The sequence below is a fragment of the Spermophilus citellus genome (genome assembly GCF_964194105.1).
Source record: "Spermophilus citellus genome assembly, chromosome: 3".
Taxonomy (NCBI): domain Eukaryota; kingdom Metazoa; phylum Chordata; class Mammalia; order Rodentia; family Sciuridae; genus Spermophilus; species Spermophilus citellus.
The window spans coordinates 122,319,592-122,339,203 of NC_138184.1; the positions used below are offsets into that span (position 1 = coordinate 122,319,592).

Below are 19,612 nucleotides of genomic sequence, written 5' to 3' on the forward strand. Positions count from 1 at the left end.
GGCAGGAGGATTGTGAGTTTAAAGCTAGCCTCAGCAAAAGTGAGGCCCTAAGCAACTCAGTGAGACCCTGTTTGTAAATAAAATATAAAATAGAGCTGGGGATGTGGCTCAGTGGTAGAGTGCCCCTAAGTTCAATCCCTAGTACCAAGAAAAAAAAACATGGAAGACACAGGGTGTGTGAGACTGCTGCTGATGTAACATGGCACATTGTATACAAAACATTATTTTACAAGTAGGAGTTTGCTGTAATCATAAAAATTATAGTATAGTAAATACATAAATCATAACTTAGTCATTTGTTATTATTATCAAGAATTATGTGCCATGTGTAATTGTACATACTATCCTTTTATATGACTGGCAGCACATAGATTTGTTTATAGCAGCATCACCCAAATGTGTGAGCAAAGGCTACAGGATGGCAGGGTGCCTACATTGTCACTAGGCAACAGGAATTTTTCAGCTCTGTAATCTTATGGGACCAGTGTTGTACATGTGATCCATTCTTGACTGAACTGTTATGTGGCACATGACTTTATTTGTAGCATCAGCATGTTGTAACTCTCCAATAGCACAAGGAGCAAATTTATGACATTCTTCCTCCATTATCTAAGCATTTAACATGTCAAAAATATTGCCTGTGAAGCTAACACTAATGATAGGGTATAATTTCCTCTAGTTTGCAGATAAGGAAACTGAGATTCAGTAAAGCTAAGTGTCCTGGCCCAATGCTACACACTCATTAGCAGGGACCCAGGATTCTTATTCAGGGAGGCAGGAAATCACCACACATTTCAGCCTTGGGAAGACAGGACAGATAACAGGTGTGATCTGTCATTAAGAGGCAACATTTGATGCTACCCCAAATATACAATATTTGATTCTTTTTTACATGTCTTTGACTTTGAATGAGGTTGTGTCCTGGTAAGTCCATGTAAAGTTGAAAATATTGGAAATTAAAAATGCATTTAATACACCTTACCCAGAACACATCATAGTGTAGTGTAACCTACCCTAAACGTGCTCAGAATATTTAGGTTGGCCTCCATTTGGGCAAAACCTTCTATTTCATAAAATGTATTGAATATCTCATGTAACTTATTAAATGCTTTACTAATGTAAAAAGAAACTGGTCTTCTGATATACTTTCATAACATGATAAAGTTGAACTGTAGTAAGTTGGAGTCCTTCTGTATGTACCTTTTAGCAGACAGGGAATTGATCTTAGAGGCCTCAATTGTTTTCTGCAGTATTGTCTTTCAAGCTGCTTCACAGTTAATATTTCTCCATCTTTGGAGTGAAATGTGTTGACACTGTTCATATTCTAGACTGCAGAACATACTTTGGAGGGAGGGCCAAAGAAACCATCCTATACGGAGGCAGAGAGCGAGCGATCAGCCCTGCTTGCCGCCATCCGCGGGCACAGCGGTGCCCACAGCTTGAGGAAGGTAAGAAAGACCATGGTGAGATGGGTACCAGTGCCCACCCACTCCTTCCCCCCAGCATCCTATGTAGATGGCATAGAAACTGCTATTATTCCAAGAGGGCGGTGATCCAGCTTCAGAGCAGCCAACCCCTCCTGCTGGGCACATTGGCACTGGAGGCAGGCACGCTACTACTTGAGGCTGGGGCAGCCACTGCACAGGAGACTTGAGACTACCCAGAGGTTCTCCCACCCTCTTCCAAAAGCATAACCCCTGCCTGCACCTAGCATGGAACACTTTTCCAAGTTCCTTCTGGCACCCGCATGGCTTCAGGGCTTTGATAACCAGGCAGCATACAACTGCACACTTGCTGGAATGAATAAAGTACTGGTTTTTGCATAACTGCAGGAACAACATGGTCTTGAGTTTAGGGGCAGCATGGTATCACCCATGGCTTCTACACAGAGAATTCAAAGAACAACATAACTTACTACTCAGAGGGTTCTGAGTGTGTGTCTTCCCCACCCTCCAAACTGGTCAGATTTGTGTTTCTAGCCCCTGTTTCTTTCCTCACATGCCAAGAAAAGTTACGAGATCAGAAAGTTCTCAGCAAGACATCAGTGCCAAATCCTGGTCCCTGTGATCTGTGACTTGGCAGGACACAGGGGCAAGTGTCTAAGCCTTGGGTAGAGAGACTTCCTGGGCTTAGCACAGAAAAGCCGTCTGAAGTCTAAGGGTAAGACAGTAAGCTGTGCATTGCCCTCTTGAAAAGGACCTGTATAGACACTGACACTATCTTTTTGAGGCTGCTATAACAAAATGCTATAGGCCGGGTGGCTTATAAACAACAGAAGTTTATTTCTCATTAGTAGATTTGTTGTCTGGTGAGGGATTATTTACTGGTTCATAGATTGCAACTTCTTGCTGTGTCTTCACATTGTGAGGGTCAAGGGTCTCCCTGGGGTCTCTTTTATAAGGTCACTGATCACATTCATGGGGGCTCCACCCTTTGACCTCATCACCTCCCAAAGGTCTTGCCTCCTAATGTCATCACCTTGGGGATTAAGAGTTCATACATGAAAATTGGGGGGGCCATGGATACTCAACCTTTAAAGCAATCATTTAATTGTCTCATTGTTAGGTGTCCTCCTCTGCCTCTGAAGAGCTCCAGAGCTTTCGAGATGCTGCGCTCAATTCACTGGGTGTGGAAAATCCTCAGCAAGAAGACCATGGCCTTCCACCCCCACCGGCCCTGCCACCACCTCCCCCACCGAACTCCCAGGCTCTCTCTGCATCAAGGACATCTTCTAGGTTCAGCTCAGGAACCCTCAGCAACCCAGTGGATGCCAGGCAAGCCTTGATGGATGCCATCCGCTCTGGCACAGGGGCTGCAAGATTGAGAAAGGTGAGTGCTGTGTGGGGGCAGAGAAAGGGAGGTGCACCTGCCTGTGGGAGAGCCTCAGGCCAGTCAGATGTGGGTAGGTGAGAGCTGGCCCCAGAGAGCAGGCTAGCTTCCTGCATGTTCACTGCCTGCCCAGCCCTTGGCTCCTCAGCAGGTGAAGGTCAAACCCCACTTCTTCCAGCCCCCACCTGAACTCACAAGTGTACTGGTCTATGGACAGGCTAGAGAAGATGACTCACTATGGGCTCTGCAGAGCTCATGTCACAGACAGCCCTCGGCCTTCAGTGAGGCTTGCTAGCACACTCCTCTTCCTTGCTTCTCTCCTCTCCTCTCCTCTCCTCTCCTCTCCTCTCCTCTCCTCTCCTCTCCTCTTTTCTTTATTTCTTCCTTTTCCTTCTAATATCCTTCTCTGCCTTCCTCCCTCTTCCTTATTCCCTCTTTTCCTTTTTCTTTCCTTCCTTTCTGCCTATGTGCCTCCCTCAGTCCCTTCTTCCTTTCTCCTCTTTCTTTCTGCCCTTCTTTATTTTTTCCTTCCTTCCTCTCCGCTCCCCGTCTGCCTGTCTTCTTTTCTCTTTCTCCCAGCATAATGCCTAATTGTGATCTAATTTGAAGTCTCCTAGGCAGAGCATTCTTTTCCCCAGGTCCTCCTTCTGTACAGTCTGATGCTGGTCTTCAAGTCGGTTGCCCACCTGGTCCCAGTGGAATCTCTGGCTCCTGCAATAGGATTCAGAAATTAAGGAACACTTGGACCAGATGGCTTCTGAGATGTGTTTCAACTCCAAAATGGTTCTGTAAATGCATTGACCCTTGATTCCTGCACATTCCTGCTGGTTTTGGAATTATGCTAATAATAAGGAGTCTTGGGTGTGTTTTTCTATTTTTTGAGAGATTATTTCTATATACTAAGCTTATGTTTTCTCTCAAGAGGTCAGAGCTAAAGATTATTCTCAATTTTATATAAAATGAACAAGGCTCAGAGGAGCCAAGTGTCTTGGCTTTGGACTAAGCACTGAAGGTCTTTGACATTAGGCAACAAGCTGTGTGCTCTATAGAGAGCAGGTCACTCAGAAAATAGGATGTGGGCCACTTGCACTGCTGTGGCCATTAACAAGGCAGACTTCTCCACTTATTTCACACATAGGAACCTGAGGAGACAGAGGAGAGGACTGCCCAGGCAACATGGCTGTAAAGGCTGTCCCTCCTTGATTAGGGCTCTGTGGGTGCTCAGAGGTCCCAGCTCTGTTTCCCTGTTCAAGAGCTGCCTGGATGCCCAATGACTGTGGCTTTCCATGTCCCCCAGATGGCATTTGTGCCAGCTCTCAGGTCAGTTCCCCAGGGCTCATCCTGATTTGAATGTGAGGCATTCATGCCAGTGTGTGTCTGGCCCTGATTAGGGACACAAGCCATCATCTGTCCAGGAGGCTAGCCAGTCTTCAATGGAAGCACACCTCACCTCAGGACACTGGGGGAACACATCCTTAACTGAATGGCAGTGAAACATCCCAAATCTCATGCCATCTCCTCAGAAGGGGGAAAAGTTAAGAATTATTCAGGGCTTTCTGAGTTTATTTGTGCTTTGTGCTTCCCTCTTCTATGGGATATATGCATCAATGACCTCACATGCTTATTTACAATGACAGAGAAGGAAAGAAAATGTAGTGAATGGTAACAAAGGGATGATAAAAATTAGACTGCCTGAGTTCTGATAAAGATGTAAAAGAGGCCCTGGGATGTCCTCTGACAGATTTTAAGGGCTGTTGTTTCTAAGGCTCCCTGGAAAAGTCCAAAGTGAGTGATGCAGTTGGAACCAGCTCCAGGGGTCTGGCTGACCCCAGGGCACATAATGTGAGTTTTAAAAATCATATTTCTCAACATGAACTTCACATTGAGACAGCTACATCCTGAATCAAGATTTTTTTTTGAAGTTTCAACCAACACATCTGCCATTTTTAAATGTTTACCATGTGACTTTACATTAAGATTTGAGATAATTATCAGAATATCCCATTGAAGCTTTTGATCTACTTTGAATAACACTGAGTAGAATTAGAGTAGTTGTCCTTTATCTGCGGTTTTGCTTCCCACACTTTCAGTTCATCACAGTAAACCAGGATTAAAAATATTAAATGGGAAATTCCAGAAATAAGCAATTCATAAGTTTTAAATGACTTGTTAACAGTGTATTGTTATAATTGTTCTATTTTATTACTGTTATTTTCAATTGTTCCCTGTACATAATGTATAAGTCAAACTTTGCCGTAAGTATGCATAATAAATATGCATGTAAGGTTCAGTACTATCTGAACATAGATGCAGTTTCAGGCATCTATCAGGGGTCTCAGGATGTGTCTCCTCTTCTCTCTGTGACCACACACTGTTCTTGTTAGTTCATATACATCATCTCTGTCTGATTTTTTTAAGCTTTTCAAAATAGAAATTGTTTTTTCCATCCTGCTGGGGTCATAAGGGTCCTGGTCCCAGAGAGGGTGAAGACTTGCTTGGGGTCATAACTAGCAGTTGGTGGGCTACAAATTTAAACATAGATCTTCTTTCTCTGAGAATGCTTTCCAGAAAGAAAACACATGCTGGGGAATAGTCTAAAAGAACAGAGGAAATTGTGCTGTGAGAAAGAAAGTAGGGAGAGATGAAAAGGCAGGAGATGAGAAGGGCCCAGACTAGACAAGGCCAGTCCCACACTTAGGGACTAGGAAGAAGCTGGGTGGCATGAGCCCCAGTCATGCTTGGAGAAAAGGTCACCATGGCTGGAACATCCTGGCTGGAGTGTGAGACCAGTCAGTCATTTCTAGCACAGTCTCAGCTTTCTGTCAGCTACTTAAATGGCATTCAGAAGTTTTGATTATTTCTTGGATGCGGCCCACCATGTCCACCCTGGAAAGTTCTGGTCAGTAAATATTTCTATGACACTTCTGAGATTTGGATGCTCTAAGAAGTTTACAAGTTGCTCTCAGTCTGAAAGCTAGGCCCTGAGTGACAGGGGTGAGTGTCACTCTATCACTACTATACCTGAATGACCTGGGATCTTCTCTTCCTTCTGCATATTTCATCACATAAAACCTGCTGAAGAAAATGTGGCTGAGCAGGCCAGGAATGGGGTGGCCCCTCCACCTAAGCCACCCCTTTTCAGCCTCTCTCAGGGGTACACAGCTGCCACTGGACCAACTTGGCCTCACCAGAGACCATGTTGGATTCCCTTGAATGCAACATTTACTTGCCTTTGTGTCCTGGGGGCTTGCCCCATTGGCTCATTGTTGTTGAACAGTAGACCAAGTCATCAGGGAAACATTTTCAGTTCGGGCAATGACTTGTAATTTTTCCAACAAGCTGGTTAGATGGCACTTTCCTGCTATGCATGGGCCATGAAGGTTTATGTTGTCTTTGAAGCAAAAATACTGTGGTATGTTTTATGGCCCTTGGGCATCACATCTTTTGAACTTTGCCTCTTATTGTTTCTTTAGCTTCCTTTCACCTGTTTGGGCTTTTGAAGTTTGCTAACCTTGAGGAAACTGCAGTAAACATAAAGACATCCATATCCGTCCAGTGTGGGTTTGAGCTCTCCCTAGACAGTTGGTCTGAGCAGAATTTCCTTCTTCTCTTTAGGAGTCAGTGGGGGCTCTTGAGCAGGCTTTGCTGGGTGAGCCTCCTGGGTCTGGCCTTATCAAGGCAGTTTTGAAGGCTGCAGTGCATGTCTGCAGGCTCCCCTCCTCCCTTTGCAATGCTACCTTCTCCTTTTAACCAGGGTTCCTAGTCACCCTAGCGATGTCTCCTGGGATGTGGAACTTTCAGCACTAAAAACCTGATGGTCCCAGATGCAACATTTGGTCACCCTGCCTGTAATTCATACAGGCATAGGCAGTAATGCTGCCTATGGTAAAACATAGAAGAGTACACTTGATGGAGAAGGAATGATTACCTTAAAAACGAGTTTGTCAGTTTTCAAGATAATTGAAATGACATCCGCCTTAACAGTGTGAATTGAGCAGTGTCTCTACCTCTGTTTGTGGCTGTCAGAGAAGTCCCCAGCTGTCTGGGTTTCCTCCAGCTTACAAAGGGGCATGTGCACCTTTGTTGTGACCTGCTCTTGCTTCTTCACAGAATGCCCACTCTTACCAAAGATGATATTCAGTACATACCCACCTCCACATTCAGTTCTTTCTTCCCGTCATACATATCAGTGGTAAAGCTGTGTGCCTGTGTGTCTTTGCCCATCTGCTTTACATGTATCATTTCAGAGGGCCTGGAATATGCACCTAGTACCCTCTAAACCTGTGTTTAGATGTAACACATGGGTCTGTCCAGCACTCATTCCATAAGCCTTTCCAGCGAACCTACCAGGGTCCATAGAAAGATGAGTGAAGCATCATTGTGCCTGCAGAGGTTCTCAGCCAGAGAAAGTCCCATAGAGAGTGTTTGCATGTTTCTGGGCAGGGTTTGTGGTTGACCTGAGAAAATTTCCAGAAGGTATGGACTTGGTAAAAAATTCCATATCTTTCTACCGACATGTTCTGTCTTTTGTCTCACAGAGGAGCTGTGCGAGCCCCAACTGGTGACCTTCCTGGAAGGCGAGGATGTAGTTTCCAGTTGACAGATGGGCGTAGGGTGTAGATGTCCTCAATGACTAATCCTAACCCTTCCCCAGGTCAGTGCTGCCACTGCATCCAGACATCTTATCAGCTCCTGACTGCCTTGAGAAATGCCCCATGGAGCCATGCCAAGCTCCAGTCTCACAGTGGGGGCCCCCACAGGTGCCCATTTTCTCACTGCAGGAATTAATGGATGCAGACATGCACACGTCACACCACTTGGCCTTGACCATAGTCCCTGTGAGTAACGATTAGACGTATGACACTATCAGGAGGCCCTGAGCCAGGAATGAGAAGCAGCAACAGCTCTCCTTCCTTCTAAGCCTCAGCACTATCACAAGTGGCTAGAGAACTCCAAGTTCCGGGACTAGGGAATAGTGATTTATGTCAGGACACAAACAGACTCATAAGTACAGCTGTGTCACACACTGGGTTTAGAAACTCATTATGTAAGCCTTTACTGTGTTCTGGTTGAGTTGGAAGGGTATCAAGGTACAGGGGGTCAATTTTGTCCTTACTTCTTTATGCAGAATCGTTCTTTTTGTGACAGTGTTCCAAGATGCCTGTCCTTACTATGAGAGGAAAGGTGGTGGGGAAGCTTCTCATGAGACCACTGAATTCAGTGACTGCCCCCGACACACCAAGGACCTTCACAGACACCACTCCCCACATCCCCACACTTTACCAGCAAACTCCTACTCATTCTTCATATTTCCATATTTACCCAGTCCTCAGCAAACCTTTCTTCTTCCCCAAACTGATTAAGCTTCCCATTACAACATCACATAGTTTTTCCTTCATAATGCAAATCACAGCTCTGATTTCTGCAACAACTGGTGTAACTTTTGTTGAATGTGCACCTCTCCTTCCATGGCACAGGCTCTATGAGTCTTGCCCATTGAATAGTCAGCACCTTCTGTAGTTCCTGGCACAGAGTAAGTACTCAGTAATTATTTATTGGGAGGAGAGAGAGATTCATTCATTGTACACCATGCTTCCTGGCTGTCCTAGTACAACTTGCTGTCCATGTGCTCATAACTCCTCTATTTCATAATCATTATACAGTCATGCCAGGAATCCACTTCAAGCTGGAAGAATCCACCTTCTTTTCCTTTTGGAAAATAAGACAAGATTTGTACATTTCCAGGTTTCTATCACAGGCTCCATTTGCATCCTCCAGAGCCAGCCAGTGCTACGTAGCAGGCTTCCATGTGAGTTTTTCAGTGCCTTGGACCTCTCCACCCAAGATGGAAGGGAGGAATTTAGCTAGAGAGTTTGAATGCTATCTTAGCAACTTCTCTATTCTCCTCAGCACCATTTTCCTATCATCATTGTTCATATTACCTTTTACCCACATAAAGATTATTCTCCTTAGTCGGCAAAGAAGTAAACAAAATTGGAATATTTGTACAGCTTTCTTTGTGGGCCTCACTTGGCAAGCCTTGACCCTTCACCAATTTTCTCTTTGTTCAACTCAAATAAAGAGAGAATCTTTTAGAAAGCCTGAAATGTGTGGGAAGCCAGGGAACACTTCGGAGCTCTGCTTTGCAGCATGGCCTCCTTCAGGAACAGGTACATTCCTCTTTCCTTTGTGCACACCCTTTGCTGGTCATTCCCAGCCTGGTGCTGATATGTAAGTATCCTGGTGCTAATACTTGGACTGCTGGGCCAGTCCTAGCAGGGCTGCTGCCTTGAGAGCAGAGGTTGATCAGTCCCTCCTTGCTTCACTGACTTGCCCCTTAGTTTCCCTCTTGGGCCTGTCCTGCCAGTTACAGGCTCAGAGAGATTTGCCTTGGCAAGGTGGGACAGCATCTCAAAAGAGAATTAGCTCCCTGTGCTGGATGTTAGATGAACCAGAGATGCTTAAGCATCTCTCCAGCCCTATCTCCAAAACTTCACTATCCTCTGGCTACTTGCTGTAGGTTAGGTCTGGGGTATCCCCCAAAGGCCCATGTTTTAAAAGGGTTAGTCCCCAGCTCATGGTGCTATGGGGGGGGCACATAACTTTGAGAAGTGAGGCCTAGTGGGAGGTCTTCCAATCATTGCAGGTGGGTGCTCAAAAGGGATAGTCCCAGCCCTTTCCACTTTCTTGTTTACTTTCTTGCCATGAGGTGAATGGGTTTGAGTTTTATCTGCCACATACTCCCACCACAATGTGTCACCACAGGCCCCAAACCATGGAGCAATCCAGTCATGGGAAACCTCTAAAACTGTGGACCAAACTAAACCTTTTTCTTATGAATTGACTTATCTCAGGAATTATGTTACATTAATGGGAGGCTGGCTAAAACTGCAAGCTTGATGAAATGATATAGTGAAGGTATTTCAAAATCCTTGTGCTGAGGACCCTATGCAGATGATCTCAGCCACTCTTTTGGAATCCTATAATTTGGCTAGCATTCCTATTTTACCAGTGGAAGAAGGAAAAGATGAGAGTGGGTGAGCAATTCTCTAGACACAACCAGCCAAGATGAAAATCCACACTCCAAAGTGTGTACTCACTATTAATACTTCTACACATTCTTATTTTAAATCCAGGAAGAATTTGTGTTTTCTAGTGTACAACTTCAAAGTCAGCTGGTAGATTTGCTAGGAAACCTACCTAGGCCTCACAGCCATTTGTTCTTATGACTTTTGATAAATTAAGTTTTAACAAGCCCTGATTTTTTCTCATTTTATAAAAGATCATTTCTCTCATTTTGTCATGAAAAATGTCAAGGATATTTAAAAATTGAGATAATTGTACAGTAAACACCCTTACACCTACCCCCAAGGGCTTATGATGATACCTTTCTGTATTTGTTTGATATTAGATCTGTCCACCTATCTATCTTTCTACCATCCAAATGGAATTTTGTTTTTTATGCATTCAAAATGCATTGCCAATATCAGTATGTATCACAGCTAAAAATGTAATATGCATGTTACTGGAGTTTATTTTTTATGGCTGTTTTTCAGATAGAATGCACATTCAGTGGAATGTACACATATTGTGGGTCACATTTGAGTAGCTTGAAACTCATTTGAACATTCAATACCCCTGATGAGTTTTGAGTTTGGTTTTGGATAAATATTAGAAGAATAAAGCTGAAACAGAAATAGTCATATAGAATTTCTAGATTCAGGATGTATATATGTGTGTATGTATAGCTATGCATGCGCACACACAGGTATTTTGGAGTGATTAGGTCACTTATACCATCTGGATCAAGGGAGAGATTGATTGGCACACGTAAGATGTTGGAAAAGGGAAGATCTGGTGGCGTTAGAAGATACTCAGCTAACCCAAAGCAGTGAATGTGGACCATTTAATGCTGCTGACAGTTTCAAAGCAAAAATAGGGACAAAACAAAGTTTTTTAATATGTTCAGTTTTCACCTGCTTAACAAGAATCTCCAGGGAGCTTCACCAAGTGGCCCAAATATAGTTTCAGTGATTGGATTTCCAGTCCTACCTGAAACAATCAAACATCCAGACAAAACATGATCTTTAGGTTGCTGGACATCATTTCCAGTAATGATGGAGCACTGATCCGTGAGAGACATGAAGCAAAAGGGCAAGGCTTGTGAGTCCCTCTCCTTCCTGCCTATGCTGTGGTGCAGTCAGGGGAACCCAGACAGAGATCCACAAGCTCCCTGGCTGAGGAGCAGTGCCAGAGTCTGCCAAGGCCAGGAGAGCTGAGCTGGGCAGAGTAGATACTGAGGAGGACACCATAGCACCAAGACAGGGTTCCAGAAGCCTCTAGAGGCCCCTCTGGAAGACTCCGTGGATCACTCATCATCCCATGCAAGTGAGGGAATAGAACCGGCCAGTAGGATTAACTAGGGCAGTATCTAGAGCTCACACAGTCTGAGAATAGTACCTGTTTTCACTATCCAGATGAGAAGACGTCAATGCTTGGGCATTGGGTAGAAAACTCAGAAGGGTCTTGCCTCAGTATTTACCTGGCTCCTGTGCTGCCCCCCAGATCTTAAAAACAACACCTGAAATTACCCAACTATGTCCTAATAAACAGCATCCCAGAACAAAGCTCAGGAATATTCATAGGAATATAAAACCACCCAGTACCCAACAAGGCAAAAATGGACCATGTCTGACATCCATTCAGGAATGATCAGGCATGCACAGGAGCAATATAATATGAAACCTGATAGATTGAAAATGAATTAGAACTGCCGTAAAATTTACACAGGTGTTTGAATTGGCAGATGAGGATATTTAAACAGTTAATATAACTCTATTTAAAGTATATAAATAAGTATATTTTGTGACTAAAACAGGATTAAATTTGAAATTAGTAACAAAACCATCTCGAAGATTCCCAAACATTGAAGTAACACAGATTTAAATTATCCACAGGTAAAATAAAAGGATCAAAGGGAAAATAGAAAGAGTATTTTGAAGTGAATGTAAACTTGAACACAATATAAGACGTGTGTAATGAAGATTCCATAGCCTCACATTGTTCCATTAGGAAAGAGAAGTCTCCCAGGAGGGACCTCACCTTCACCTTCAGAAACTAGAGAAAGAAGAGCAAAACTAAAATCCAAGGAAAGCAGAAAAAAAATAAGTAGTAAAGGTCAGCAGAAATCAATGCAATAAAAAGAGAAAAGTAATAAAGAAAAATCAATTAAACCAACAGCTTGTTCTTAACAAAACCAATAAAATTGATATGCCTGTAACCAGACTTAGCAGGAAAAAAAAAAACAGAGACAATTTGGCAATATCAGGAAGGAGAGGCATAACATCACTATCAATTCTATCAATATTAAATAGAGAATATCATCGTAAGGAAAATGTGACCAACTTCATGCAATGAACAAACTGCAAACAACAAAAACTATTAAACACAAAGCTCATGTAAGAAGACATACATAATTTGAATACCTCTGTATCTGTTAAAGAAATTTTTAAGTTTAATTTTAAGTTAGAAATCCACATATGCACAACACATGGACATGTGCTATCTCACACACACACACACACACACACACACACAACTTTGCAGGCCCAGATGACTTCAATGAGGAGTTCGCAAACATACATCCAAACTACTGTATAAATTCTTTCTTAAAATTGAATATGAAAAAGGACTTCCCAACTTACTCTATTAAGCCACTACTATTGATTCCAAAACCAAAGATATTACATGAAGAAAACAGTATATAAAAAGGATAATATATGATGGCCAAGAGGGACTTATCCCAAGAATGCAAGGTTGGTTAACATTTAAAAATAATTCCCCACATTAACAAACTAAAAACTAAAAAACATAAAAAGTCATATGATTATTTCAATATACACATTAAAAGTATTTGGTAATATTCATCATCCATTCTGATAAAAACTCTATAAAGTAGAAGAGAAAGGAAGTTGCTCAGTCTGATAAAGGGCATCAAGGAAAAACTGACAGCTGACCTCACAGTTCACAGGTGGAAGAATGAATATTTTCCCCAAGAACAAAAAGTAAGAATGTCTATCTCTCACTGATTCTATTCAGCACACTGATGAAAGTTCCAGCCATTGCAGTCAGGCAAGGAAGGAAGGGAGGAAGGGAAGGAAAGAAGGAATGAGGAGGGAAAGGAGGGAGGAGGAAGAAAGGAAGGAAGGAAGCAAGCAAGCCTAAAGTCTTCATTTCCCATAATGAAGTTCCCTTATGGAACTCAAACCTATATGATTCTCTCGTTGTTATGGTTTGGATCTGAAATGCACCCCAGAAAGCTTGTGTTTAGAAAACATGATCCCCAATGCAGTAAAGTTCAGAGGTGGGACTTTTAGGCAATGATTAGGGCCTCTTATGCTTGTCTTCCTCTCTGGACATGTGTTCTCCATGGGCACAGGTTCCTCTGTCCATCCTATTTATAGCCCTGGAGTTGATCCTTTGGCCTCTTTCTCTTCTGGATTTACTCACCACTCCAGAAATACCCTTCTTCCACTGTGACTCTCATCACCACCTGGATGCCAGTGACCCCAAGTTCTCTATCCCCAACCAGTTGGTCCTGGGATATGCCTTATACCCATGTCTTCAGCCCTTCCCTGATATTCATACTATGTGGCCCACAGCCTCAAGCTCAGCAGGTTCAGAATTGAACCATCTGCCTCAATGCCCTGCTTCCCCCACACTCCTCACCCCGTGCTTCACAACCATGGTCCACCTCCCCTTATGCCATATCTCTGTCAAGCATCTACTTGCTCTGGGCACAGGCTAAGCCCTGACCATTGTACCCCTTGACCTTTGCCCTTCTCCCCACTTTGTTCCCACCAACAATCTTGAGTCCATCTTCAGTGTGCATTGTGGCCACAGCTCCCTGTTGGGGCTCCCTGCCTTGTCCCCATACCCCAACCATAAGCAAATGCAGTAGTGTCCCTCCCCTACTTTTGGTGGCTCTCTCTTCTCCAGCACAAAGTGCAGGTACCATGACAGGACCTTCCTGCACAACCAGATCTCTGCTGACCTCTCCCAGCCTGCATCCTTCTTACCCCAGGGTCTTTGCACATGTTTTTGTTCTGCCATAAATGCCACTTGCCAATTCCCATTTGTGTGTCTCACAGCTGTTCAATTAAATGTCATTCCTATAGGAAATATTTTCTTGGCCCCAAAGCCAGGGACATCTGTTCCTACTAAGTGTCTGTCACTACCTCTGCCTCCCCTGCACATCACTCACTCCCACATGATTGTCATTTGCACATTTTCCCATTAGAGCATCATCCTTGGAGGGCAGAGGACCATGCACACCCACCTTGTTCATGACTCCTCAGCACCAACCCTAAAGTCCGTGCCCCAGTAAGTACTTATGGAATATAGAGAAGAGTGAAGCTGTAGGACTGGAAGTAAAGGTGGTGCCTCTCCATCTTGGTCCATTCAGGCTGCTATGAGAAAATGCCAGGCTGGGTGGTTTATACACAACAGACACAACTGCTCATGGGCCTGGACGCTGAGAGTTCAGGTTGGAGGTGCTGCAGATCCAGAGTTCAGCAGGTGTCCACTTCCTCACTGAGGGTAGCTTCTTTTGGTAGAAGAGTGTAATGGTGGAGGTGGGAATGAGCTTCCTCCATCCCCGGTTGTCAGGGCACTAATTCTATTCATGAGGGCTCCATCCTCCTGACCTGACCTCACCTCGCAGAGGCCCCACCTGCTATCCCATTGCCCTGGGAGTGAGAATCTCAACAGATGGATTTGGGGGGAGAGGCAAAGGCAGCACAAACATGCAGCCCATGACACTGCTGTTGTTAAGAAAGCAGGGTCTTCAGGAAACCTCCAGCAGAGTGGATAGTGAGAGCAGAGCCCTTGTGTTCCTATAGGTAGTCATTAAAGCTGTGGATTTGGAGAGTCCTGGAAGAAGGACTGAGAGCGGGAAACAAGAGCAGAGAGCTGTGTGGAGGTGTTGCAAAGTGGGCCCAGCTGGCATCGGTGTCAGATAGACACTGGCCTATCCGCATACCCCTCCCAGGTGTTCAGGGCCTTTGGGGCTTCATTTTTTTCCTGTTAAGACTATTGTGAGGGACAAAATGAAGGAGAGTGTGTACAGGGGTAGCTCAATGCCTGGAGCAAAGATGCTTCAGAAATGCTATTATATGGGCTGCTATCACATACCTCATCTTAAGCTTCATCAAAAGGCTGCCCAAGAAGGCGGGGACCACTGAATGTGGAGGTGGTGCTAATGGAGCTGGGAGGTCAGAGGGCTAGTGGGCCTTGTGAATACAAGAGGCATTTGAGGTGTGTGAGTGAGTGGGCAGGAGGTCCCTGCTCTCTATTTGGGTGGCCTATGGGTCACTACTTATAAGCACTTGGTTAGAAGTAAATTGCCCTCTCTAGATTTCAATTTTGTCATCTTTATATTAGTGGCAATACCCCTAACAGTGGAAATAATGCATCATTTATTAAGTTGAGCTGATATTCATAGGATTTGTACAGTACTCACAATGGCATTCATCACATGGGAAGCACACAGGAAATATCCCGGGTACTGTTGCGGTGGCAGTGGTCATTCATGTTAGGAGCAATCTATTTGCATCCTTGAATATTTGCTTCACTTGGCACACTGAAGAAGTGAAATGCAGTGGCCCAAGTTATAGTACAGTTCAACTTAGAATGTGTTGAACTCAGCGAAAGAGCAAGAGATCCAGTGTCTTTTCACATGAATCCATTTCTTTACTTGAAAATATGGTTTAATTTTTGCCTTTAGAAGCACTAAACTTATTTCCTTCAGAAGCCCAGGAATCTAGCTTTTAGTTGGGTTATCACAGGAGGACTCCTGGCTGAACTAACAGTTGAAATTTTTTTTTTCATCAAGTGTTACAGGAACTTGTGTGTTCGCATTCATTCCTTCACTCACTCCACAAACATTTGCTCACTCAGATGTCCATGTGCTGGAGATAGAGCAGTGAGGCCATCTTGATTCCTGCCTCAGTGAGCCCTGCTTCCAGCCATGAGAGACAAACCATTAGGACACCATTGTACAGTGTCCTAAGGTACACTCATACACTGCTGCAGGTGGGACTGCAAATTGGTGTAGCCAATATGGAAAGCAGTATGGAGATTTCTTGAAAAACTGGGAATGGAGCTACCATTTGACCCAGCTATCCCTCTCCTCAGTCTATACCCAAAGAACTGAAAAAGAGCATACTACAGTGACACAGCTACATCAATGTTTATAGTAGCACAGTTCACAATAGCTAAACTGTGGAACCAACCTAGATGCCCTTCAATAGATGAATGGATTAAAAAAATGTGGCATATATACATGATGGAATATTACTCAGCAATAAAAGAGAATAAAATCATGGCATTTGCAGGTAACTGGATGGAGTTAGAGAAGATAATGCTAAGTGAAGTTAGCTAATCCCCAAAAAACAAATTCTGAATGTTTTCTTTGATATAAAGACGCTGATTCATAGTGGGATACGGAGAGGGAGCATGGGAGGAATAGAAAACTCTAGATAGGGTAGAGGGGTTGGAGGGGAAAGGAGGGGGCATGGGGTAAGAAATAATGGTGGAATGTGATGATCATTATTATCCAGAGTACATGTATGAAGATACAAATTTGTGTGAATATACTGTATATACAAGCAGAGATATGAAAAATTGTGCTGTGTATGCGTAATAGGAATTATAATGCATTCCGCTGTCATATATAAATAAAAAAAATTTTTAAAGAGAAAAAAACAGAAAGCTTTCAGGCATATTTTTATTTTAGAAGATTGCATCATGGATGTCAGTGTAAAAGGTCTCAGCGTGTTTCACGAGCACTGTTTACAAGGACAGTTAGGAACACGGGTCCTTGAGCACTGGTCTAGAGCCTCAGCTTATCCACAGATCCTGAATAACCATACATCTGTCCTCTTTACAGGTGCCCTTGCTCGTGTGAATCACTGGTAAAAGTCAGATAATTGCAGAAACTCACCTATAAGACACCCCCAATCATCACTCAAGGACTCCATGTGACAAGGAACCTCAAGATTTGGTGTTATTTTCTTGTCTACAGGCCAAAATGCGTGCAGTTGATTTTCAGTGTTCCTGCATAATGGTTCAAAGGAGGAGAAAATGCTGCTTTGCTATGCGGCTTGTGTGCCAAGGAAATGTGTTTTGCCTCTGAATACTTAAAGTTGCCAATAAACTATTCTTGTTGGCAGGTTAATGGAAATATAAATGCTGGAGCCCAGCACTCACGCTTAATTATATTTATGAGCACAGTGAAAAGAATCATGGCTTAGATTGATTTTGGACCTTGGAGACTTTGACTACATATAGACAGTTAAAAATTATTGAATTGTTTAAAATCTTTTGAATTTTAGAGGAAAAAAATCCGTAAATCAAGAGAAACAATCTGAATGTTATATGCCACATGATGCTATGCATTTGGGGAGTAAGAAGAGAATTGGGAGGCTTTTCCAAAGATAATTCATGTTGGGTAATAAAATGATTCAATTTTTATTCCTCAAGTTTTTGAGGCTAATACCTCATAGAAAGTCTTGGGCTGTGATTGGACCAACTAAGATTTTAAAAAATCAACAACTTCCACTAAACTAACAATCTTACTTGTGTGGAGAGGGCATTTCTGGGCCCTCAAAGGTAGCAGATAGAAGGTATCAGGATGGTGTTGGAGGGATGGTCAGTGCCCCATGTGGACAGACGTTCCCTGACAGGCTATGAAGTACAGCAGGCTGCTCCGCAGGGACCTGAGTATGGAGCCTGGTGAAGTGGCTGGGAACCTTCTGAAATCCTGCAGAGCACCCAGGAGTGAGGCTGTTAGGTACCTATGTGTCACAGTTTGGGTCAAAGTTGTGTTTCTGTTTTAATGATTTGGATGTGATCCTGATGCTTTTTCCAACAGTTCAGTGGCTGCCCTTGTATTATATTATAGTCCTCTTGCAGCACACGGTGCTCAGTCACCAGTATTTATAAGAAAGTTTAACCACAGCCATAGTTTTTCACCTATATCTCTAAAATGTTTTGTTAAATGAAGGAAAACAAGACAGTAATAGATATCAAGAGGAGTTCATGAAATAAAATCTCTTAGTGAAAAAAAACAAAATATGATGAAATCATTTTAATGTTTCATAACTATTTCAGATCCAGGCATCAGGTAGAATGGGAACTTTGCGTTGTCTGATGAATGTTGCTAAACTTTCTCAGTGAGGCAAGAGCTACCAGCCAATTGCTCTTAGTCACAGCTGTCCACTATTTCTTTTAGTGCCACAAATAAACAAAAATCAAATCATGGCTCTGTTTTGTGAATTTCATACTACAATGTGTTTGGATACCCCCACCTGCAAAATGTGAAGAAAAGACTCATTCCATCAACAAATATTTTCAGCTACTATGCTAGTCAGCTTTCTATTACTGTGACAAAATGCCTGAGATAAAGAACTTATATAGAGGAAGGGTTTGTCTTGGCTCATGGTTTCAGATATTTTAATACACGATCACGGGGCCCTATTACTTTGGGTCTATGGCAGTATAGTACATCATGATGGGAGCACATGGCAGAGGAAGCCTCTTCACCTCATGGTGGCCAGAGATGAGCAAAGAGAGAGGAAGGGCTGGGATCTCAATAGCCTCTTCAAGAGCACATCCCCATTGACCTAACTTCCTTCTACCAGGCCCCACACCTTAAAAGTTGAACCTCCCCAGTAGCAGCACAGGCTGGGGGCCAACCATTAACATGTGGACCTTTGGGAGACACCCCACATCCAAACTTTACCAGCTGCTAAAGCTGTCTGCTCTCCTTCTCTGATGGGATAAGAAAACAGACAAGCATCTTCACCCTCATGGAGTGTAGATCACAGCAGAGGAGTCAAACCACAAACAAGATAACTCAGCAAAATGATTTTTATATTTAGATCCCTATAAGTACTGAGGAGAAAAACCATCAGGAGAAAGGGGATGCACGATTCAATTAGGATAATGAAGAAAGGCCTCAGTGAGAGGAGACGTCTGAGCAAACACCTGAAGGAAATAACAGAGGAAGTCATGGGTGCCTACACAGCTGGCAGCAAGAAGCACAACTGCAAATGCCCTGAGGCAGGACTTTGCCTGGAGCATTCGAGGAATAAGAAGGAGGCTATTGTAGGCCAGGCAGGTGGCCCATGACCATAATCCCAGCGGCTCTGAAGGAGGATCACGAGTTCAAAGCCAGCCTCTGCAAAAATGAGGCTCTAAGTAATTCAGTGAGACCCTGTCTCTAAATAAAACACAAAATAGGGCTGGGGATGTGGCTCAGTGGTTGAATGCCCTGAGTTCAATCCCCTGTACCAAAACAAAACAAACAAACAAACAAAAAAACACCAAGGAGGCTATTGTAGAAGATGGGAGAAGAGGCAAAAATACTATAGTTTTCCCTGACCTCTGCCCCACCCCAAGTCTTCACACACACTTGGAGCCCCATTTCTCATAACAGTCTTGCTTTCCAGCAAGACCAAGAGAGTGCCAGACATGAAAGACCCAGAAATGGGCCTTGGTGAGGAGAGGACTCCCCCTTCCATTAGTTTATTTTGCTCATATGGGAAAGGATCCACTTTATAGTAAATTTATTCTTTGTTGAAATTGTGTTACAATCTGCATCTCAAGCCATGCTGAACCCTTGGGTTTTGAGATGTGGAATATGGAATACTTAGAGCCTTCTGGGTCATGCTTTAGTCTTTTTCCAGAGTGTTTTCAAAACTGTTTTTGGTTCATCTCTGGG

General features: G+C 43.4%; 1 protein-coding gene across 15 annotated transcripts in view; it reads left to right on the forward strand.

Annotated features, from left to right (window-relative positions):
- COBL (cordon-bleu WH2 repeat protein) overlaps positions 1–18,130 on the forward strand; it is a 307,667-nt gene extending 289,537 nt beyond the window's left edge. For 7 of the 15 annotated variants that reach the window (XM_081286279.1, XM_081286269.1, XM_081286282.1 and 4 more), the window contains 3 exons: positions 1,329–1,448; positions 2,566–2,829; positions 16,778–18,127. In XM_081286279.1, coding sequence (XP_081142405.1) covers positions 1,329–1,448; positions 2,566–2,829; positions 16,778–16,795 — 402 coding nt within the window. In that variant the 3' untranslated portion in view covers positions 16,796–18,127. Of the gene's footprint in view, positions 1–1,328; positions 1,449–2,565; positions 2,830–16,777 lie in introns of all 15 variants that reach the window. The other 8 variants (XM_081286278.1, XM_081286270.1, XM_081286276.1 and 5 more) reach the window with 5 other exon arrangements.
- The last annotated feature ends 1,482 nt before the right edge of the window (positions 18,131–19,612 follow it).